Source organism: Schistocerca nitens, chromosome 11 (genome assembly GCF_023898315.1).
Source record: "Schistocerca nitens isolate TAMUIC-IGC-003100 chromosome 11, iqSchNite1.1, whole genome shotgun sequence".
NCBI classification, from domain to species: domain Eukaryota; kingdom Metazoa; phylum Arthropoda; class Insecta; order Orthoptera; family Acrididae; genus Schistocerca; species Schistocerca nitens.
This window is the reverse complement of record NC_064624.1, coordinates 120556542-120581233: the sequence shown is the minus strand read 5'-3', so window position 1 is coordinate 120581233 and position 24692 is coordinate 120556542. Positions and strand designations below refer to the sequence as shown.

General features: G+C 38.2%; 2 protein-coding genes across 3 annotated transcripts in view; one reads left to right on the top strand and one right to left on the bottom strand.

Moving 5' to 3' along the window:
* The window catches only part of LOC126213232 (uncharacterized), a 121262-nt gene that overhangs the window by 66731 nt on the left and 29839 nt on the right, over positions 1 to 24692 (top strand). The gene's annotated exons all lie outside the window — the stretch shown is intronic.
* On the bottom strand, positions 879 to 22903 carry LOC126213231 (prostaglandin E synthase 3). Of its 2 annotated transcripts, none has more exons than XM_049940881.1 (4): positions 22794 to 22903; positions 20103 to 20253; positions 16386 to 16610; positions 879 to 2105 (listed from the first exon to the last, which is right to left on the bottom strand). In XM_049940881.1, exons 1-4 carry the CDS (start codon positions 22808 to 22810, stop codon positions 1989 to 1991), a joined length of 510 nt encoding a protein of 169 aa, XP_049796838.1. In that variant the 5' UTR covers positions 22811 to 22903; the 3' UTR covers positions 879 to 1988. The 2 variants fall into 2 exon arrangements, with proteins under 2 accessions (XP_049796838.1, XP_049796837.1); XM_049940880.1 differs by lacking the exon at positions 22794 to 22903 and adding an exon at positions 22346 to 22625.

The window sequence follows — 24692 nt, the reverse complement described above, 5'->3', positions numbered from 1 at the left end:
CACCAATTTGTATGATCAGTCAAGAGGACAAGCACAGCTTACTTCTCAAGAGGTTTTATCAGACTATCAATAATTTGGCTGTTGCTGCATGATAAATTTACTTATAAAGCATTCACTGAATCTCATTAATGAGAATCAGAGTTCACTCCCCTTTCTCTACTAAGCAGTGCCAGATGTGGGAGAAATTTATATTCTTGTTACACTAGCAGAGTTTCCTCCTCATGTGGAAGTAAAACAATAAATGCAGGTTTAGTTGGTGGAGGCATATTCCATCTATGCAACTAATTGAAGAGAGTTTATTGCCATAAGCATTTCACCTCTTATTTGGGAAGCATCTTTAGTGTCGATTTCCATCACTTGTGGTCCTGGAGATGCATTCATTAGTTTCCGTACTCCAGCTGGCCGACTTCTAGTGTGCTTTCACCCACATTTGTTACATCGCATATATCACTTGCACTTGCCATTTTGTGATCAACATACGAGCAAACAGCGCTGGAAATTGCCACTGAAGATGCTTCCCAAATACGAAGTGAAACGCGTACGACAACCGCCTTCCATTGCACAGACAGAATAAACTTACACTAATTTAACGCAACTAAGGAAAGACTGGAAACAGAAAAAACGTCGACAATAAATGCAGTTTTAAGTAAAACCCTTCTGCCTCCTCCACAAGGCTGAGGGGGATAGTTAATCATGAAGTTTTCTGCCTAACTCGACATTCTTTTTCTATAATCTTTGCAGCAACATTAACTACCTGTAATTACATTTTTATTTTAAAAAACAGAATTAGTTTTGGATCCAGATAAATGAAGTGTGGTTTGGATGGGACTATCACTGGGAACTGAAAATTGACCGTGTGGGAAACTGGTGTCACTAAGTCCAGTTAAGAAATTTATTTAACAACAATTACATTATTTCATTTCTTGAATAAGCAGGTTTCTTAACGTTTACAATAAACAAACTGCAGTTCACCATCAAGGTAATGAATAAGGAATTGTCACTGAAACTTTGGATGATTATGGCAAACGGCTGGCTCTCCTCCAAAACATTACATAATCCACAGCTCGATGCACAGTACATACAAAGACATTCCTGATCCACAGGACACTGACAAAGTACAGCTAAGGAAAGACTTACATTGGCCAGCTTCTATACATATACAAAAATGAAAGAACATGGAATATAAAGAGAAACTAATCAAACAGGGTTATGCCACCGTCCCCACAGAAATCAAGTCTTGGAACATTTAACACAAACTGCAAACTGTAATTTTCTTCCTGCCACCAATCTAAACACAATAAAAATAACACATTAGGAAGTACTTTTTATTTCAGTGCAGCAGGCAAGATTTTCAAATAAAAACATTGAGGCCTCAAAAATCTACAGTTAAGTGCACAGTATGAATTTAAATTTATGGAATAAATCCTTTGCAGCAATTTCTAACACTTTCATCCAACCACTACAGTAAATTGGCATTAGAATGTCCACAGAAACTCTTGCTTTCCAAAATGAAAACACTGTTTTCCCCCATTTGCAAACCTTCATGCTGTAGTTTAACACAATGTTTTATTACAGTGTGCAAACAGAGGAAAGCAAGTCGAACAAGGAAAACTGCAGCCATCTGAGAGTTTTTGCTATTATCTACCAGCAAATTAACACGAAACATTAGATATAAATTCCAAATCCTAAAGCACTTTAAGAATGTGGTGTTACTGTTATCAATCAACGATGCATTCAGGTCTCTTAACAGTAAATGATTTTCAAGTTAGTTACTTATTGCAAGGAAAACATGTCTTCACTTCTGCGTAACGCTGCATCTACCACTGATTAATGTTAAATGATCCCAGTATCAGTCAAGAGGGGTGGGGCAGGTTGGTGTACAATACAACTCTGCACGAGAGTGGAACCCTCCCCCCTAGTTTGGTGGTTGCATCGGTGGCTCCCCTCAAGTCCTGGTGACAGCCTGGACAAAACACATCTGTTTCACTTTATTCGAGGTCTGGAAGCTCTTCGTCGTCCGAGTCCGACTCGGCGTCGAGGTCGTCAAAGACGGGCTTCGAATCACCACCACCACCACCACCCAGGCCTCCCATCTGTCGCATCATCTGGAAAGTAATATTGCAATAAACTTAGTGCAATCAAGAGTCCATACACATAAAAATATATAACTTCACATTTTAGTGCCTCCAATTCGGTTGGCAGAAGTTTGTTTGTTAATTAGTCTTAATTTAAGTGGCAAAATAAGGAATTATAAACAACCAAGTTCTGTCATTTCCATTATCTAATACTTCTGGTACTTCTGACAAATCTGACATTTAGTGAGATCACTTTACCATTGAACTCTAGGAGCGAGTCTCAGAAAAAAAAGCAAGGAAATAGTTCACCTAAGTTACTTTCTACACAATTTTAAATTGTTGTAAATTCATTTATTCTTGTACTCAGGGTGTATACATGGACAAGGAAAAAAAAAAAAAAAAAAGACTGGATTTCCCAGTTAAAAATACACTTTCTCCCAGATGAAAATAAACTTTCCGTGTTGAGTTACAGTATACTCTTCCTCGGCACTTTAAAACTCATCAGTCCTATGGTTTTATATGCTGGAGTAGAATTTCCCGGCACTTTAGAAAACGAAACTTAGATGGGGAGAAAACATGTTTTGAAAGACCTTTGATGTGCAGCAACACGTACGTTGCATATTTTCGTATTACGAAGGTATAAATTTGAATTCCACCAAACACCGCATATTACTTTCCGGAACATTGCAATCGAGATTGCGATGCGCTTTTGTAAGACAGTCATAGCTCCTGTCACATGATCTCGCCAGCTGATGGCAGCATAGGACACATGATGTAGTGAGCCAATAGCAAGATCACTCTTTAAGTAGCACGAATACACAAATAAGAAAAGTTGGTTCAAAAATGGCTCTGAGCACTATGGGACTTAACATTTGAGGTCATCAGTCCCCAAGACTTAAACCTAACTAACCTAAGGACATCACACACATCCATGCCCAAGGCAGGATTCGAACCTGCGACCATAGCAGCAGCGCGGTTCCGGACTGAAGTGCCTAGAATCGCTCTACCACAATGGCCGGCTAAGAAAAGTTAATGGTTTAAATTAATATACACAGCATTCATATATAATATTGGTCTCTAAGATTAATAAGCTGGAAGAGAAGCTAAGCTTCGACATATAACGATCTTTCTTGCGCGTGTTACACTTTAAGATAACATCACACAAATGTGCCAGTAAAACGACGTAAATGTCTGATCTTTTGGGCTCTAAATTCTTCTAAATGGTCGTCCTCAGAGTTGATTTTTAAATGAGAGTCAAACGCTTTGTGATTTAAGGAATCCACCGTACATTCTCGCACATAGTTAATCTTGCGTAAACGGAAATCTGCTTTGAATGTAATGCTTTTCAAACCACCATTCACAATATTTTCCCACGACCTGTTAGAAATAGGTTCGTTTCAGCTATTGCAAGAGCGCCAAATAACAGGAGACACCGCGCTTGCACAGCTACTTTGACGCAGGAAGCCGTATGCTCGTACGTGTGAAACATTAAAAGATCTTACATATGGCACGAAAGAAACAAGACATCAGATGATACTTCAAGAGCGACGGAATTTCGTGAACCCTACTAAAACGCATAATTCTGCTTAAAATGCACGTTCGTATGTAAATTTTCTTGGAGTACCAGTACTGTATTACCTCATGTTTGGTTCTTTATTATGGCATAATGCCATACGTGAACTTGAAATGGAGCTAACAGTTGAAACTAGCTAATAGTGTGAAATTAAACACTTCGTTTCAAATAAATTGACTGCCTCAGCAGAAAAGATTAACTTTAAGCCAAATCTCTTTACCAAACCGGCAAAAATAACTTCACTGTTCCGTCAGAAAGGTGGAAATAAAATCTGAAACATATTTTAGCCTTCCGTAATTATTCGAATGTATTTTAATTCATTTGATAGCTCCCGGCCACAAAAATCCGTTTTGTCATCATTTAACGTGAGAGCAATAAATGAAGAGGAAACAACAAAATCACTGAATGTAAACAGGTCACATGGACACTCCCCACCACAACTCAGACAGCTCTGTGCATCACCCCCAGATTTACTATACTTCGAACAGAGGCAATATTAAGTAGTGGCACCTAGCCACACTTCTGTAACCAGAAGCGGGAGAAAACAGACTGAACTGTGCATATTCAAGAACCCGCCCGCAACAGCTCAAACGAATCTAATTTAAACAGTTGTCACGTAACGCTCATCGGAGGCAGTTTGTTGTTATAAAGCATTGCATAGTCTTCCTAAAGCCTTTGACACACTATGCTGTTGGCAGACACTTGTATGAGCACTGTTTTGTTGTACACGGTGCATTTCCTTTGCAACTTAAGTTTTATTTTCGTTGTTTTTTTTCTCGTTCATGTTTTGTTGCTGCAGTATTACTCTGCAGTAGTGGGATACAGTAATATCCTTTGTTAAAGTATTGGTTCTTACCAGTTGAAATCACAAAAATTTAACTGAAAACTAAAACAATGAAATTCCCAGAATTCTAAACAATTCCCCGGATTTTCCCGGTTTTCTCCCGGATGAAAAAATTCCCGAGTTCTTCCCAGATCTCCCAGGTCGTATACACCCTGTGTACTTCAGAATTATTTTATCACCCTACAGCAATTCAACATTTACTTGTTCCATCTTTATGTTTCTACCTATCTGTGTGTAGTTTTTTCCCATTAGTAGCCCATAGTACATTAACTCATTTCAGACATCTTCATCATCACTCATTACAAAATTTCATCTTGTGCCACCCTTCACTCTCCTCAAGAATCTCTAAAAGAAATATGGATAGTATGTGACACAATGAAACCACCCACTGCAAAATAACAAAGGAACTAGAAATTCTTTTCTTATCAGAGTACCCTGAACAATGAATGACTCCTCATAAACAAAGGGAAACATATTTATTGAATGTTTTCACTGTGATTATCATGACCAACAAGGTAACGGTTCAATCTGGTTAAGTTAAATCCTACCCTGAAATTCTTCACACTGGAAGAATACCCAAACAAATGCATTGGTAAGACATACTGCAAGTATTTCTAAAAATAATACTCATTTTTGCTAGAACCAAAGTAGCAGCTGCAGCCCTGGTGAGACGTCAGTGCATAGTCCAAGCGTACACACTAATTTTAAGCACTTACACTGTACCGAAAAGTCTCAAATGATTAATTTTTTAATAACTTGTAATTCACCTCATTAGCTAAACAGCTTCACATGTAACTATCAGACAAAACAAAATCAAGGCAGCATACAAAGCTGCATTATAGAGGAGTTCCATCAATTTGGACTTACTATCTTTACATGAAATATTTTAGAATAATTTCTGTAGCACAATTCTATGGTAATTTCTGAATAAGGTAATTTTTTTAACAAATCAAACACTTCCTTGTTATTCCTAGCATGCATCCAAAATGGGAAGTGTGTATTGGATGACAAACAACGTTTTCCTTACAACAGGCACACCTGACAAAAGAAGAATTATGGCTTTCAGAAACTTCACACTAATTACTCATTTTATTTATACCGAATTGGTACGGAGTAAGAAATGGTTGTGGCCTTGTTCTGCATACTGTGGTGCATACTTTACCAAATTTGTACAAAGTAGTTATGTAAACAGACATTGCACAAACGACATTTGACAGTACTATTCCACTGATGAACCTAAAGATTACAAAGAAGCTATACTGTCTGACAACTTCCTGAAAATGGTTTACACTGTCTAAAAACTTTATGAATGACTATTAGTTCCAACTGGAATCTGAATTATATTAACAGTTTTTATCATCGTGAAGACAGAGGTGTCATGTCCAGGATAAAAATTGAACAAGAGCAATGAATCACTGGTAAGGAGATGTTTTGGATATAGTAGTGAAAATCATTCATCCCCATTTTTCCAGACTTCTCTTTGTTGATTAAAAAGTTGTTCCAATTGAACAGTCTTTTTTTAATTTTTGCACTACACATCACTAGCATTGTCACATACACGTAACTGACTCTTCGTCCAAAATGAAGCACAGTTTGTACACTGTCCTTGCTGACTGGCTTTAAACACTATTAACTATGAACAACAATGTTTAGAAGTAAACTTTGTATTTGACACTTCCTTTAGCACCTAATCTCCTGAATCTGTTTAACTAGGTCAAGGTAGTGTGATAGTAATTTCCATCTCGCTTGCCATTCAGAGACCCCATTCTCAAACTTCTGCAAATCATTTTCACACATACTTCATACTTTGTGTAAATCTACATTCCATATGTATCTTGCACACACACACACACACACACACACACAGATTTTATGGGACTAATCTGGCTGTGCATACTGCTGAACTTTAAGCACTTTCTCTATCCTTCATTTAGTCAAACAATTTACAAGCTTTTCTTTGTCATTAAAAGTTATTAGTGGACAAGTTTGTTATGGATTTTATTCAGAACAACAATTAGCACTGAAACCACAATTCACAGGATCACCAGTTTCTTCAAATGTTTCCACAATGAAATATCAGCATCATTTGCATGAACATCGAAGACATTAACTAAAACATAGCACACATGCAGGTATTTAGGAGAATTTTGATTGCATACCCCATCTTCATATTTCATCTTCACAAAGTAGGAAACATTTACTCGATTCCAAATTACTGTGAAACTCTGCGACATGCACCAAGAGATATGCTATTGGTAAGCATATACGAAAAAACAAAGTAATTCAGCTTTATCTCCATTTTGACATGTAGTAATACCACAAACTTAACTGCTAATTATTATGGATATTAAATGAGTTGCAAATTCAAACAAATAGCAAACTGACAACTGTTCCCGACACGCTATCAATGAAAACAAATTATCGCGTTGTGCTATGTTATCTGTTTACCGATGTGCTGTGAAACAAGGATATGCACCTACCATGCACTGCAATAACACCGTCTTCCACAACTAGGATAGGGGTGTACACTACTCCAGCCACCTCAAGTTACGAATTTCACAACTTGCAACATTTTTTTTTTTAAATACTTGCAATGTGACTTGGTAGCTAAAATTTTTTACATTGTTTCTTTCGTTGTATTCTCCCTTCATTAAAAATTTCAGAGCAGGTTTCAACTTGTCAGAATGGACTGTTACCTTGTAAGAAGGAAATGCAAACAACCAACACTAATCACAAAATAGTATTTCACAAAGTACCATGAACTCCAAGTACTGTGAGATAAGAACTTTTTTAAATGTAATAGTGGCTTGACACTATTTCATCACGATTCAAGTGACAGTGATTACACAGAAGGCAAAAGTTTTGCCTTTCTAAGTAAAAAATCTTAATATTTGTAGATTTTTAAGGAGCAAGCACTAGGCTTATGTTAAAGTGTCTTTCCCATTTCATTTACTTCCACTGTGTGTAGACTACCAGATGTTTGTCAAAAAGTGCACGATACTAGCTGACTTCCGCAAATAAATGATCTACCACAGTTTTACTAAATTCAAATTCTCCATAACATTGACAAATTCAATAAAATCTGTTTTCTTCATTAAGTACATGTCCACACTGTGCCAGTGATAAACCTACTGAGAGTCAACCACAATTCGAAACCTACTTTAGAAAATTTGCTGCATTCCATCTACAATTTACCAATCTTTTCATTAGTTAATTAGCTTGAGGCACAAAAAAATGATCTTTATTAATCACTTAAAATCCTGATTTATTATTTTGCAAACAGAAATCCCAAACATACTAGGCCAACTTACGAACAGACCTCTGAAAACATAAAACTTTGCTTATATTCGTTTCACACCTAGTAAGTGTGGCTGTAGACAGCATCCAGCCCTCCATTTGTAGTGCAAATGTATTTTGGCTGAGGTGGTTGTCACTAGGTACTGTCTTTACAGTATGCAGCATTGGATACTATAATCTGTTCATCATAAGATGAAACCTGATGTAAACATTGCACTATGTCTTCTTCCGTATTTGCTGGAACCTCATTGGATTTCAGTTTTACGTGGGACTGCAGCCAAGCTGCCACGAGTACTGCCAAATATGACAAGGGTATGTTTTGTGCTGCGCGTTACACGCATATCGGCTTAGCGATAATACGGGACCATAGCTTTACCGGCACATTTAACTTAGCACTGGCCAGTCAGCTGATACAGCTGCAGTGATGTGGCAAGCTGCAGTTCACATAAAATGAGAAGCGGAGGAACAATACAGCTTCGAATTTAATTTTTAAGCAGTATGAAATAATACACTGCAAATGTCCTACAATATGCTCTGTAGACTATAGGCAAAAACCGCAACATGTTTTTAGCTAATATACTATTGTAACTAAAAACAGGAATGAAATTCTTGACTAAACCACACGGTAATTTTTCTGCATAAGCTGTGTGTAACAAAGAGTATTCAAGGATTTCACCATACAGTTAAATACTGAAACCACTGAAGGTATTACTTACAGTCAGTCATCTGGTAATCTCTTAGCTCTTTCCTTATCCGAATTCGAGAAATACATTTCAACTCGAAGTGTCACCTGCTACATGGTTAACGAGCCTATCAACAACAGAATCCACAAAGCCAACCAGGCGCAGAATGTTTTCTTTTTATGTCGAGCCATTCTATATCCCACCAGCGGTCGGCAGTGACGTGTGAAAAAGCTATGTATGTCAATTCCAGTACGCCTGGCACGTAAGTTTCCTACTTCTCAGGCCAAATCCCACGCCTTGGCTCAATATAAGTTCTGTTGGGTTCATATTGTAATTGTACAGTAGCAAATGTAAAAATGCGGCATTTGTATGATGTGCTTGATGCTGTGAAAATAATTGTTTTTCATGTTTCTACAATACTTATCTACCTCTGTGTTATAAAACTATGAACATAGTCCAAATGAAGAGGATTTGGTTTTAGTTTTTGACTTAAAAATGAAATTGTTACGTTTCCGTAATTTATACAACTTTTATGAACACTTCCATAAAACATCAATATTTAAGAGTTTGTATGTGAAATGGAAAAAGGCATTTCGCAACCAATATGTACCATATTTACTCGAATCTAAGCCGCACTTTTTTTCCGGTTTTTGTAATCCAAAAAACCGCCTGCGGCTTAGAATCAAGTGCAAAGCAAGTGGGAGTTCTGAAAAATGTTGGTGGGTGCCGCCACAACTAACTTCTGCCGTCGAATATATGTAGCGCCACACAGGCATGCTTTGTAGGCACAAAGATAAATACTGACCAAAATCTCTGCGTCAGTAAATAAATTAAAAAAAAAAAAAAAAAAAATAAATTTGAAGACGAGCCTTTTTCCTCCGCCAAGAGTTTCGACCACTGCGTTTTAATCCGACTGGCAAGACTGTTTGGGATGTTTGTCAATATGGCCAACTCTACGTTCTGAATTTTTTCCTACCTGTGAGAAGAGATGGTTGCTAATAGGAGCTTTTGTGAATTGTGAATCACATGTAGTATTCTCTTCGCCATAAGATTAATACGAATATAAACATTTTGCCATGTATTGTTTCGTGTTTGCTACTATCTCATTTAAATCCTGTCTGCCTAATAAACTACGAAACTAGAGTGAGACAACAGCAAACGCGGAAGAATATACATATCATGTCCTGTTTATATTCTTATTATTCTTATGCCTGATAGTGATACAGTCGGAAATGAAGCACGGCAACTGACTAGATTTTTAAATCTAAGATGACTAATTTCTGTGCAGAATGTAATGAACTAAAGAGGCGCCTGCAAAGATTTTGGAACGGAGAAAAATTTTCGCTAAAATTTCGTTCAGGACATCATCTATCATACGCAGTCTGTCATTTGGCTCTTGTTGATCATTATCACAGAAAGCAGTAGTGTAAGTAACAACAAATGTTTCGCTAATGAGACGACTCCTCTCTATTTTTTATTTGTAAGTGGCGGGAGCGCGCACAAAAGCAAGCAACGCCGCGAGCGGCGACAGGCCGTAAACACGCACTATCAGAATGCGACAAACAATGCATGACACAGTGCAGTATTGCATTTTCAGATTGGAGTGACGTAAACACCTATAACAAAGAGAACGGCACTTATCAGATCAAAGAAAAATAAGCAATCAATTCAAACCAGACGAAGCACGTGAAAAAGGAATGATATCCGTATAAATACGGGCGGAGCGCATGACGCGTAGCAATGGCTACCTGGTAAACCGTAACTGCTAAGCTTACGACTCGAACCAAACTACTGCAGCTGTATCGTCATTCATTCGACCTAAATTGTGTCTCATATTACAACTAGACGAACTTTGTTTCGATTTGGAGGTGCGACCTAAAACTTTTCTCTCCCCTTGAATTTCGAGTCTCATTTTTCAGGTGCGGCTTAGATTCGAGTAAATACGGTAATTATAAACAAGAAGACTTGTGTTATTAATAAAAAATGAAGACTATTTTCATAATTACGTGATGTAGGTATTTCAAATTCAACGAGAAGAAAAAATGATACTGGGTAAATTTGAACAAAAGCACGAATAACCACCTTTGCTTTACATTCCATTACGCTACTGACTGCACTACACGTTCGAAGTAAGTTTGTCAACTGCATTATATACAATGCTGCAAAAACTTCAAAGCCAATTACCTTTGTAAATGTATGAAAAACATTAAGAACAGCCTATTTCTCGGCTCTTTGACAGTGTTCCATGCGCGTTTCACTATGGAACAGAAGGCAGCCTCAGCCATTTTCATACTGCCCATAAACACCGTGACAATGAGAGCACAATGCTGCAGAGGATCAGACTGTACACAATTTTTTGAAACAAAAACTATGTGGCTACAGCATGATTAAGAAAAATGTTGATGGCTGTTAATACATTAGAATATCTTAAACTGTTATTTAACGTAGCTTAGTAATAAGATATCTACTGCATAAATAGGACCTACTTCCAAGAGCATAACACCACCAGTGTACATGTGCTACAGCTCCTGACCAATCATTGCGTCTGTTCGTTTTATCTTATGATGACGGATTATAGACACTATGCTGCACGCTTTGATGCCTGAATCTGACAGTGAATTTGGTGGTTCCGAAAATCTAGAAGAATGTGAAGTTGCTTCATGAGAAAGTGAATAGTTGCCACTGACATGTGCTTCTCAGTGGTACAAGATAAATACACCCACTGCACTCCACCCAGCTCTTCCAATACTTACACAGGAAATAATTGTGAAATACATGGTTGAACTTCACACCTACACAGAAACTAAAAAAAAATGCCTTCAAGTTTCAGGATATTTTAGTCAAAGTCCAATGTACGAGTATGCGCTTGAATTTATTGTGATCTTCAAAGATATGCACATCATTTAAGCTTTAAAGCTATATCCAAATGTGTATATAATTTTATTCATTATAGGGTGTTTTTCAATGGGAGGGGAGTGGGGTGGAGGTGGGGAGAGCAATATGTTAATGGGTTAATGATTGTTACCTATCTGTACTGTACAGCATGCCATTTACTGTGTTAACAGTTTACTGTGTTAACAGTAAATGGCATGCTGTACAGTACAGATAGGTAACTGGTGGCCCGCAGGCTGAATCCAACCTACAATTTGTTTCAATCCAGCCCAGAAATTCAAAAGATTACTCCTAATTGTTTGTCAACTACAACAGCTTATCTCTATGCTGTATGTTGTTTTTCTGTTCTTCCTCATATTAATGTTAGAAAATGACTCACATTGTGGATGTTATAACACCAACTTTTGAAATCTAAGCTATTTAGTAATGAATTAGCTGTCAACAGTTGCTTTCATAGGTGTTCATTTTTCCATGATCATTTCAAGATGCCTGGCAACCCATCTCCAGAAGTTTACATTTGTGCGTTGTGAACACTGATGTAAGGAAAGGAGCACCATTCGTACCAGCGTGTTGGCATATAATTGTAACATTGACACTATAGTTGTCACTTGTGATGTGACCAGGTGGCCTGCAAGCTTAAGCATGTGAATTAGGTCCATAGGTTACCAAAGGTTGTCCATACCTGCTGTAGAGTGATAACTGGCCACTTTTTGTGTTATCTTACGACTGATGTAACATTTAACAACAAAGTACAGAAACCTTTCTCACTTTCACAATACACAGGGCTCCTATATGCCTGAAAATCCCTATTCACAAGACTAACATCCAATGCATGAACACAGAGCTCCAATTTGAAGAAATGAATATTTAAGTTTTGCACTCCGTTACACCTCTCCCTGTATATTATGGAGCACATCAGCTTATAAACTTTTATGCCTGTCACCATCAGCTCTGTATTTCAAATGTGAGTAGTGAGCATACATGCACTCAAAGCATTCATTTGTTATCAGAAAATGTAGGACACACTGATTCAGACTGCTGAAGTTTCGACACTGAAAACTAACAACTATCATGAGAAGCATGAACACACAAAGAAAAAAATTAAATTCCCGAAAGAGAACTGAAGGAAAGTGACACAAAATACTTCCACAATTTTATAAATAAGTTTACAGATTCTGGTGAGTAATGCTTTTGCACTGCAGGGCACTTTCAAATTTGATATGTAATTTTTTTAACTGGAAAAAGGAATTTCTGGTAAAACATTGTATTTTGGATAATCCATGTGTTCTAGTCCACATTAATCCAGAAAATGGGCAGCTTGCTGTAGTACAAAGCAATTTTCTGATTTTATTAAATAATTAAACTTATAAGGACTGTGCAGCTAGAATGTAACAAAAAAAAATTGCATTTAGAAGCAATTTTTAATTGGCATTTAATACACACAACATGCAAAATTCAGAAATCGTGTTCAACATTTTAAGCATAGGAGAAACTTATTGCTATATTTCTGGTTGTGGTGTATCTTTAAGCAATGTTCCACACAAATGCTCGCAAAATGGTTACTAAACTGCTGGTGCAAAAAGTTATACGTGCAGACGTTTGGGCGAGAATGTAAAATCCAACTACCAATATTACAGAGCATAAAAGAGAGAGTCAATGGGAAAATAGTGACTTCCAATGTTACAGACCAATATGTGCAACATAGAACTGCACTAAAAAGAGTGCATTGCCCAAAGCAGGGGGGGGGGGGGGGGGGTGTTAGCCCCTCAACTGTTTCTGACAATGACACTACTGGCCGATATCCACAGAAATTTTGACACTTTTACACCCCAGCACAAAGCATTATATTCTTTTTGTTTGACATCATAATTTATCAAATTACTCATTTATGGTAAATGCTGTACCCTGCTTACATCATCCGATCTATTTCAGTGTTCTCTCCCCACCTTCTTCTCCAGGGTGGTTTATAAAAATATTTACAACTTCGGTGGTTTGGCATCTGTTAGATGAGAAAAGACTGCAGTCATCCAAGCAATGTGCTTGGGATGATCCAAAATACTTTCTCATGGCTTTTCATGACCAGAAGTGTGTAGTGATGAACACAAATATCCCACAAAAGTGGTGAAGTACACAGTAGCAGCATGACAAATGACTTGAGACAGTTAAATTGTCTACACTGATCAGCAGGACATGTGGATGTGTGTGGTAGACACTTGTCCAGTACCAACAAGTCCAGAACTAAGTCACAAATAATCCAGAGGTAGTTAGGAAACTGGTTCTGACATACCACCCAGTCATGGGAGATATGGGAAAATGAGGCTGCTAGTCAAATCACAATGAGCCTCTCCATCTTATTGAAAAACTTTTCCGGCATATGTGTAAGCTACAAAGATGCAGAATGCAATAAGTAAGTACACTGCTTGTGCATCAAAATTTATCAAGATAATCATGTTCCTCATGTGTATCACATTGGACTATGAAGCTCCTTGTTTGGAAATCATCACAAAGAAAATTTTTATTTTCTGATCAAGTTTTCTTGAACAGGTGTTATGTTTTGAATAAACTGCAATTTTCATGCCTGTAAATCAAATTCAGTTACCCCATATCCATCTCCATCAAATTAATGACTTCACAACATAATACTACAAAATGTGTGCCCTGAATCTAAACAGTTTACGGGGTCAATGATGTCACAGAGCCAGTTGACAAGCTGTATGTAGCTCAGTCCAAGTTGACAATGGCAACATTAATAAGGAGTATAAAATTTACCAGAATGATACAGATAAATTAAGCTTTCAAGGTACCTGGTGTGCCTGCATAGGGAAGTGTAAAATTAGTGTCTACATCTACATTTATCCTTGTAAACCATCAGACAGTGTATCAGAGTTATTCCAGTACCATTAAGTAAGCCTCCCCATCTCTCTTCCATATGCACATGCACGTGGGAAGAATGACCATTGGTCATCAGCCCTAGTGTGTCAAATTTTATGGTTGTGTTCATTTCAATTCATGTATGTGGTATGAAGTAAAATGCTGCTCAACTTCCCAAAGCATATTACCCAGAAATTTCAACACAGAACCTATACATAATGAACAACATTTACCTTCTACCAATTGCCATTGTTTTTTGGCATCTCTCTCTCTCTCTCTCTCTCTCTCTGACACACACACACACACACACACACACACACACACACACACACACACACAATGAATTCATTTTATGGGTGTCTTGTAAGCCAACTGTTGTGGATGAATCATCTCCTTAAGATGATTCTTACTAATCTGCCTAGCACCCAGCTTTTCATATTGTATTTTATTATTTAGATATTATTTTCAGAGATTCATCAGCAATTTTGCACTAGATTTCTTCTATGTATGAGCAATATGTTTGTTTATATTTATGATTAACTGTAAGCCCCTGCACTATTTACCAATCCTCAGCAGTACTTCCAGCAGTTCATTACAGTCTTCTGACACTAGAACTGTCTTACAGACAACTGCATCACCTGCAGGCAGTCTCATGGAGCTTCTGACAACTAAATCACACAATTTGAAACAATTTTGACTTAAAAAATAAACTATTTAAAAATTTACAGTTGATCAGCACAACATAATATGCACAATGAGAATTATTAGGAAAAACAGGAAAAAAGCAACAGGATGTTGAGTGACAAACTGTTACTAATCAATAAGGAATTTGAGGTGGGCAAACAATCTGGCCAGACAAATAAACAACGTGGAACCCAAAATTTTCGGGACTGGTGCTGCCATCTTTAACATAGTAGTATAGTAGTAGATCTTTGCACCACTAGGTGGCAAGAGCTGCATATCTGATGAATCAGTGTGTGGAGTGGCATTCAGCTGAGAGGACATGTGTGTCCACAGTGATTTCTGTAATACTGTTTGGTGTGTGGCAATTTTACAATGGATTCACAAATAGAACAGCACGTGTGCATCAAATCCCGTGCGAATCTCTGGGGAAGTTCTACGGAGACACTTGCAATGATTCAAGAAGTGTTTGGGGGACAGAGCATGAGCCGTATGCATGTGTGAGTGGCACGCTCTGTTCAGGGCCAGCTGTCAGACATCGTCAATGATGCTCACACTGGAAGGCCCATTAGCTGCACACCAGACATTGTTGCCAAACTTCAACAATCGGTTCCTGCAGATCAACATTGAACCTTTCAAGACCTTGTGGATGAAGTAGGTATTGATTATGGGACATGCCAACGATTGACTGAAGAATTGGGCATACATCGTGTCGCCGCAAAATTTGTGCCAAGGATCTCGACTGCCGTCATACCGCACCTGATGATCCAACCTTCTTGACACAGGTTATCACCGGCGAAGATAGCTGGATTTATGGTTATGACCCAGATACAAAGCAACAATCATCCAAGACCCAAAAAATCAAGACAGGTGAAAAGCACTATCGTTTTCCTTGATACCAAGGGAATTGTGCACAAGGAATTCATCCCACCCAACCAATTTCCATGTACTATTGCGAGATTTTGCGACGGCGACGACGGCCCGAACTTTGGCGTCAAGGGAACTGTCTGCTGAATCACGACAAGCACTGTTACGCGACCTTGCTCACCAGGACCTTTTCAGCAAAAAACATGACGGTTGTACCCCACCCACCATAAATGCCAGATATGGCATCTTGCAGTGTTGAACACACTCAAAAAAACAGGAGTTCCAGAAAACACTTTACCAGTGGCAGATGTGCTAGGACCGTTGAGTACGTGCAGATGAGAACTACTTCAAGGGTGACTGACCATTAGTCCAAAGATTATGTTTTTAACAAATGGCAGCAACAGTCCCGAAAAGTTTGGATAGCACCTTCTAGGGTAGTTCTATACTGGATTCCAAAGGAGAAAAGAAGATGACAACCATATAGAAGGTGGGTAGGCATTAGAGAACAGGTAGGAGAAACGGGGACATGCTAAACCAGAGGAACATCTAGGGTAACTTATCCAGCAGTTTATTATGGTGATAGTTGCAGCCAACTGACTTACCTCTTCCAGGTCCTCCGGCTGTCCCGTCTCATCGTCACTGTCGTCCTCATCCTTCCACTTGTTGAAGTCCACCTTCAACCAGTGCCGCTTTTGCTTGTCAGAACAGAGATGAGGCCAATACCCCTGGGACGATTCTTTCTTCTTTAGTACAAGCTCAATATTGCGTGCTTTTACAGATGTTACAGACTTGTCGGGGTCCACTTCTTTATACAACGGAATTGTAACCTGTTAAAAAGAGTTTATTTTTGCATAAAAAGCACTGTACAATAACTATGATGAAATTGTTACTTTTGTATTTTGCCCAACACTTGGTATCAAAGCTTCGTTCCTAGGCACTGCCGGACAAGAGGCTTTTATAAAGCTGTGTTCCTTGCCCCATAAACAAAGATGATGTGACTTACCAAATGAAAGTGCTGGCAGGTCGACAGACACACTAACACAACCATACACACAAAATTCAAGCTTTCGCAACAAACTGTTGCCTCACCAGGAAAGAGGGAAGGAGAGGGAAAGACGAAAGGATTCGGGTTTTAAGGGAGAGGGTAAGGAGTCATTCCAATCCCGGGAGCGGAAAGACTTACCTTAGGGGGAAAAAAGGACGGGTATACACGTGAGCGCGCGCGCGCGCGCGCACACACACACACACACACAAGCAGATATATATATATATATATCACATCATCTTTGTTTTTAGATATATTTTCCCACGTGGAATGTTTCCCTCTATTATATTCATATCATTAATTTGAACCCAACAATTACGTTTGTTATTGTCACTCTTGCATTTTGAAATCTTTTCTGTCGCCTTATTTCCTCTTTCTGTTTTTGCCGGAAGTTTCACTTTGTATTCACCTTCTCCTTTTTACCGTTATCTATTATACAATTTTATCCCGCCTATATATACTCAGTAATACGTAACCCTCTTCCAAACCATAACAAAAAAAATTTTTTCCGCTTTCAACACTACCGCTGCTATAAAATCCGTTTCTAGTTCACAAACAGTTCCTTTCACCTATTAAACAACCATTTCGGCTAGTTCTAATAACTTTCGCTTCATTTCCATTTTTCCCACATCACTGATAATTTTTAGCCGCTTCCCACAGGTTTTGGCCTTTGAATATGTCTGCTTGTGTGTGTGTGAGCAAGCGCACACTCGCGAGTGTATACCCGTCCTTTTTTCCCCCTAAGGTGAGTCTTTCCACTCCCGGGATTGGAATGACTCCTTACCCTCTCTCCCTTAAAACCCACATCCTTTCGTCTTTCCCTCTCCTTCCCTCTTTCCTGACCAAGCAACCGTTGGTTGCTAAAGCTTGAATTTTGTGTGTATGTTTGTGTGTCTATCGACCTGCCAGCACTTTCGTTTGGTAAGTCACATGATCTTTGTTTTTAGATATATTTTTCCCACGTGGAATGTTTCCCTCTATATACACAAACATACACACAAAATTCAAGCTATCGCAACCAACGGTTGCTTCATCAGGAAAGAGGGAAGGAGAGGGAAAGACGAAAGGATGTGGGTTTTAAGGGAGAGGGTAAGGAGTCATTCCAATTCCAGGATCGGAAAGACTTACCTGAGGGGGATAAAAGGACAGGTACGCACGCGCACGCACACACACACACACACACACACACACACACACACACACAAGCAAACATTTGTAAAGGCAAAGAGTGGGCAGAGATGTCAGTCGAAGCGGAAGTACAGAGGCAAAGATGATGTTGAAAGACAGGTGAGGTATGAGCGGCGGCAAATTGAAATTAGTGGAGATTGAGGCCTGGCGGATAACGAGAAGAGAGGATATACTGAAGGGCAAGTTCCCATCTCCAGAGTTCAGACAGGTTGATGTTAGTGGGAAGTATCCAGATAACGCGGACGGTGTAACACTGTTGGTAATGAGGATCACCCTGAGGCTAAACATGCCTTGGTGCATGGCCAGCACATCTTGGCACAGTGTTACACCATCCGGGTTATCTGGATACTTCCCACTAACACCAACCTATCAGAACTCCGGAGATGGGAACTTGCCCTTCAGTATATCCTCTCTTCTCATTATCCGCCAGGCCTCAATCTCCGCTAATTTCAATTTGCCGCCACTCATACCTCACCTGTCTTTCAACAACATGTTTGCCTCTGTACTTCTGCCTCGACTGACATCTCTACCCAAACTCTTTGCCTTTACTTAACTACTAGTCAGGTAGTTTTTAGCAGTTATAGATACCCCAACAAAGACCTACAATCAAACTGTAGTGTAAAATAACTCAGTGGAGCTTGCATACAGTACTTTCAACGTTACAGCAATTTACACATTTAAACTCCACATTTTCACAGCATTTTTATCCAACACACGCTTTCAATATAGTCAAGACAAATGCACCCAGAGAAGGTAAACTGACAAGTTGAAATCTATAAGCCCACTTTTACATTCCCAGAATTAACATTTACCTACTCTTTACAACATTTACAGCTCTCTCCTTTCATAATGTTAATTTGCACCCACTTTTACGTTAATATAATTTCAATTTCCTGTGATTTACACTTAATTTTCACGGAGAAAAATTTCTTAACAGACACAAAATGATGCTGGCCTCAAATTAATGTCTATAGACATTTATGCGATTAAATTTCTTGCCACTAGGGTACTCGGTTCAGCAATCTGAATTGGTGCAAGTAGGAACAATTCATGCTTAGTTCACTGTTGGTGGAAAGGTTTACTTAGCACTGTGACTGAATAACTAGGTCCGAAGAAACAATTTGCAAACCATCACAAACTTTTTCCATCTTTGTCTACAGCACCTGCACAGCTCTGTGACACCTTCGGAAACATACATTTCGTGTTTTATCTGGGAACTTTGAGCACTGGTTGACACCCTTGCTCTCTGTATGTTGTTCAAATGTTCCTTGAAGCATAGTACTTGCTTATTTGAAGCTTCAATCTACCACAAACTCTTATCCAAGTATTCTCCAAGACTAAGGATTCATGAGAAGCATATGTGAATCTTGGATAAAGTGCTTCCGAACTTCAGCCAACAGGAATTTCACAGTAACATAAGCTGAAAATTCAACACAAGCTTCATGCAAATGCTCAACCAAGCAAATGGAACATATATGAAATAAATTCCATTCCTGATAATACATCTTGCAAATTTCAGTAAAAGATATAACATTTTCATAAGCAGTAGAACAAACAAATGTGGTGAGAGTATACAATATAATTAAATATAAACTAGAACTTTAACACACGAACACTGGCAGAACAATGCCCTTCAGACTTTAGTCATCTTTCTTCCAAGAATGTAAAAAAGCGACATTGTCTAACAAGGCACTTAAGTACAGATTTTTTTTAAATTGCATAAAACAGCTAAATCCTTCACATACAACAATTTTTATGTTTCATACCTTCCTTGCTTGTTCCTCCATCTAACATGCCAACCAACATTACCCACCCATAATCATTCAATTTCACTATGCTGTCGACCACCTGCCAAGGTCCCATTGTTAAAACTTACATCTTTCACTTTATCCCTCTTCACTTAAATTTTCCTTGCGCATTAATTTCCCATTTTTGTCCATCAATGGACAAAACTAAAATAATAATCTGTATGCCAATTTCCCTAAATTGATCATTGTATTTCCAACCAACAATATAAAACTGTAGAACAGGCCGTTCTGTTAACACATTTACTTTCCTTGCCCAAAAGCTCAACAGGACCACTTACCTCGTGCAGCTTTCTTTCGGTACCACCAACACCCTTGAAGTACACCTTGTCAGTGTCGATATTGATCACAGGATCTTTGCAGTCCTCCAGGCACACAGTTAGGAAGACGACTCCGGGGCGTTGTGCCCACATAACTGGAGGCGGCACAGGTCTGTGACAAAGTTATTTCCAAAATCAGTTCTAATGCCTGCCATCCTGGATGACAAACTTCGGAAACAAAATTTGATTAATATGGTAATACTACAGCAAGTATATAAATGAACATTGAATGTGTGAAATAAAAGACTACTTTTTGATTAGCATTTTTGCTCTACAAGAAGCAAGCAAATAAGGTACAAGTTTAATGCTGTGGCTTCGTTACTGGTTTTTCTATGTGACCCTTCATGGAGGTATTTGATCCACATCACCTAAACCTTTGGATGTGGCATGCAAAGTCATTGTGCTCACACAGAAAGACCAGAACTGACAATATTTCCCTTGAGCCTATGTCAGCTTTCGGAAAATAGGTTATGGCAACAGACTGATCTGTAGCGTAGCCCGACGTCTACGTCCCATTGAAAGACAAGTTTGGTTGCAAGTATAGGAAGCTTCAGTTAATCCCGATTCCTATCAACACTCAAATAAGGCTATAATTACACACTACATGTATTTTACTGAAAAGTAGGCTACACCTCAATTTAAACTGACAATTTTTGGAATTTCAAAAACCATTAAACTAATTAATCTTTGACCACGACAAATTTCTGGATAAACTAACACTTGTATAGCCATAAAAATTTTATCTGCAACTGCTGCTTCAAAACAAAAGATTCTCCAAGCAAACAGTATTTCATTCTGCTCATATAAGCATGTTAGCTGGAGAAAAGTCTAACAATCTTACAGTATGGCTTCAAAGGTTTAGCACAATTTTTCACAAACTGTTACATATCTGCATCTAAATATAAATACTATCTACAGTAAAACAATGAGGGGATTACACTACTGAAATGAATGTTTAGTTAATTGTGGGATGCAAAGAGCAAAAGTAATATACATATATCTATCTCAACAATTGTGCATCAATGATATTGCTGCATGAAGTGTGATAGTGCCCTACACTGTTCGTTGTCATGAGACTTCATCTGTAATACAGCTTAGGTCAGAGTTGGAGATGGCAGTGAAGAAGTTGTGAAATAGTGAGTAGTATAGCTGTTTACAGTTTAGGTTGAGGCTCAGAATTATTACAGGTCACAACTACATGGAAAAGCTCTGAAGGATATTCTTACTGCTAGCATGAAGCACTGCCCATTAACTATGAAACTTTCTCATGCTTTGAGCAAATTCTGTGTAGGGCATATCACTTATTTGACTAAGTATTGAAAAATTTATCTGAATCCTTAATTTAATACACCATGAAAGTACGCTGTAGTTACCACCAATATATTTCAACGAATTTCAAAGATTACACTGCCATTAGGCGATAACAAATGTTGAATTAATTTTCCCCCACTCAGAAAATAAATTCTGCTCCGACAAAGATTCGACATGCCTCTTTTCACAAATGAATTGTTTCATTGTTTCGCACAGTTACAATGAAAATTGAAAAGTAAGATACCCCACAGGAAAATTTTCCGAACGCTTTAAACTAATTCAATATATAAACCTTAATTCACAATGAACATTACCACTATAAATGTCCAATAATATGAATAATATTTAAATACACTACTACTCTTAGGTCACTAGTGAGCTAAAATTCACTGACTAAATTAGAGAAAAATTTTGCAGTAACAGGGAACATTTCTCAACTGAACAAAAGTAACTTAGCAGTAAATTTTCCGCCCTATACTACGACGCAGTAACCGACGATAAATTAACTGTAACCTGTAGCTGCTTGATTCATGCTTGAATTAAAACCAGTTAATGCTCTTAATTGTAGATAATGTTACTGGTTAAGACCCCCCCCCCCTCCCACAAAATACTAACGGAATATCTACTAGAACAGTGTAAACTAAACAGGACATTATGTAGAAACGTAACACGTGAATTTTCTGCAACTCACGTATGTAATCCTAACATTTTTTATTAAATCAAAAATGATCTTAGATTTAATTTTTTTTTACATAAAACCAACCACTGAACATGAAGCATGCCATGCTACAACAGAATCATTCACGCCAAACCAAAACCGCCATTACTGCAGACTCATTGTGTCGTTTGCACATGGCATGACTATTTAAACCGTCAAGCCACATAATACTTACGAGCTATCTTGAACCATCGTGTGTGGTGCAAAAATTCAACCGGCCAAATTCCGTGCACTATACTTGCGATTAACCCGCGACAGAAAAATTGGGCAGACACCGGTTCAACACAAGTAAAACTCTATGAAAGAATTCGTGTATTACTACGTTATGTGTTTCACGTTAACGCTACACAAAGGTTAGCAATTCTGAGCGCTCTCAAATCTTGTGACAGTCACCGACACTCCAGAAAGTTCGCTAATCAATAAACACGAGATCTGCACTAAAACTGAAAACGCCAAGATGGCGCCTATTCAAGTTCAGGTGCGATGGGATACTGCGAGAGGGGCACAGAGGAACGAAAACGATTACACGCTATACGACAGTACAAAAATACTAGGCAAATATTTTTGGCAATACATTCGGGCGTGCCAAGAACAGAAGAAACAATGTGCAATTTTCTACTCACGCTTCGTCTCCAGACATTTCAGCGTAGTTACAAAACAACGAGTAGGCAGAATTACAAAACAATCGAAGGTTCCTGCTGCGCAGATAGTACTGTTCTCGAAACCAGAGGGGGGAACTACACGCTGTTTATCTTTGCCTTCATAAGAAGACGCAGTTAAATAGGAAATTTTGGAAAGCGGCCATTCCTTATGCTATAAATTGATTCTTAAAATCGCACATTGTTTTTATTTTACAGAATTAAGTTTACACTTAATTTACAGAGCAAATATTGCTGCGTTCTTTAGAAACCACATCGATATACAAGTTCGATAGTTGGCTAGTAAGAGGGATTCCAGGAGTTCACTTTACCGTGGATATTCTCATACATATGAAATCTTTATGATTTTCGTAAGATTTTATATTCATTAGCAGAATAAGAATAATTCTATCCAGAAGTAAGCGATACCTCTTTCGTTTTATAAACACTATGTGGATAACATGAGACCAGAACAAAATTCAGATGTGTAAGGAAGCGAGCTCGGGGAAGTACCAAAATCCACGCCCTTCAATAGCAGTTCTTGTGTTCAAAGAGAATAATCTACAGATATTGCCGTAGAAATTGGCGCCACGTTTTCAATAATGACTGTCCCCTGTAAGGCCATTACTTTGTTGAACAGGTTTCGTATCTATTTGTGTCAGACGATTTACGGAAGCAACACGCTTCCTTATAAATGAAATTTATGTTCCACATACCTTTAAAAGAGAAGAATAGTAATATGATAATGAAAAATAATGAAGCAAATATTACTGACAAAAAAAGAATATGAAGGTCAAGCATGCTGATACAACGTAGACTCCGGCCCAACAAGCAACGTTCACTCGACAAACCAGATGAAAATCCGACGGGAGTTTTGTCTTTCATGTCCAATATATCCCTGGGCGCTTCTTGCGAACGTTTCATCAAAGCGCTAAGAGTTTATTACTAGTTTTCAGGACTCTCACTGCTATTCCAGTGCAAATGCACGTTATCAATCTAGAAAAAATACAATCCCTTCAATTGATAGAAACGATTACTGTCAGTTGTTATGCAGAAAAATATTTGTCTCTGCATGTTGTCACTTATTTTATAAACTGTTCATGACATGGATTTATTTATAAATAACTTTTCTGCTACCTACCACCTCACACATCAAAAACGAAAAAAATGCCTTAGTATATATAGAAAAACGCTTTTGAAAATGGGAATTATTTCCCAGAACGCATCATGTAAAACATAAATAAAAACTACGACTGGTACCAGGAAAGCTATTTATAAACAAAACCATTGCTTTCACAGTCGCAGGCTTTCACAAAATTTTTCTAGTGGAACAAATCATATGTTTATGACATATTGGGAGTGTCCAGTTCCTCTCTGGGCTTCAAATATGTTCTTCTCAGTCATGTCTGGTTTTACTTTCCACAGTGATGTGCATAAGGTGTGGGGGTTATTGAGTGTGTTAGATATCTTATGCCTGAGCAGCACTACAAGGCAGTTGTAAGATAAATAGTTACCAGCGTAAAGGGAAACTAAAGCAAGTACAAAAATTTATGTTTTCAGTAGACTAGATAAATATCTCAGTCTACATTAGATGTACAGGGTGTCCCACTCGAACCTCCCTGATTTCATAGAACCAGGGAAAAAACCACAGTAGTTACGACAGTGAAAAATGCACCACACCGTAGAGCATCTCAAAGAATTTATTTATTTATTTATCATCAATACACCTCTACATGTCAACCGTTTGTAACACGAGGAAAATCGAGTCTATATTCAATTTCTTGCCAAGTTCGTTCCAAAATTTCCTCTGTTATTGTTGCAGTCGCATTAGTGATACCAGGCCCTTACAACCGCACGAGTGGTCGACTGTGAAGAGCGGACAAA

Coding starts and splice junctions, on each gene's coding strand:
- LOC126213231 (XM_049940881.1), bottom strand. Junction 16,611..20,102: donor CCGAAAGAAAGCTGCACGAG/GTAAGTGGTCCT, acceptor TCTTTTTAACAG/GTTACAATTCCGTTGTATAA. Junction 2,106..16,385: donor AGCCGGAGGACCTGGAAGAG/GTAAGTCAGTTG, acceptor ATTACTTTCCAG/ATGATGCGACAGATGGGAGG.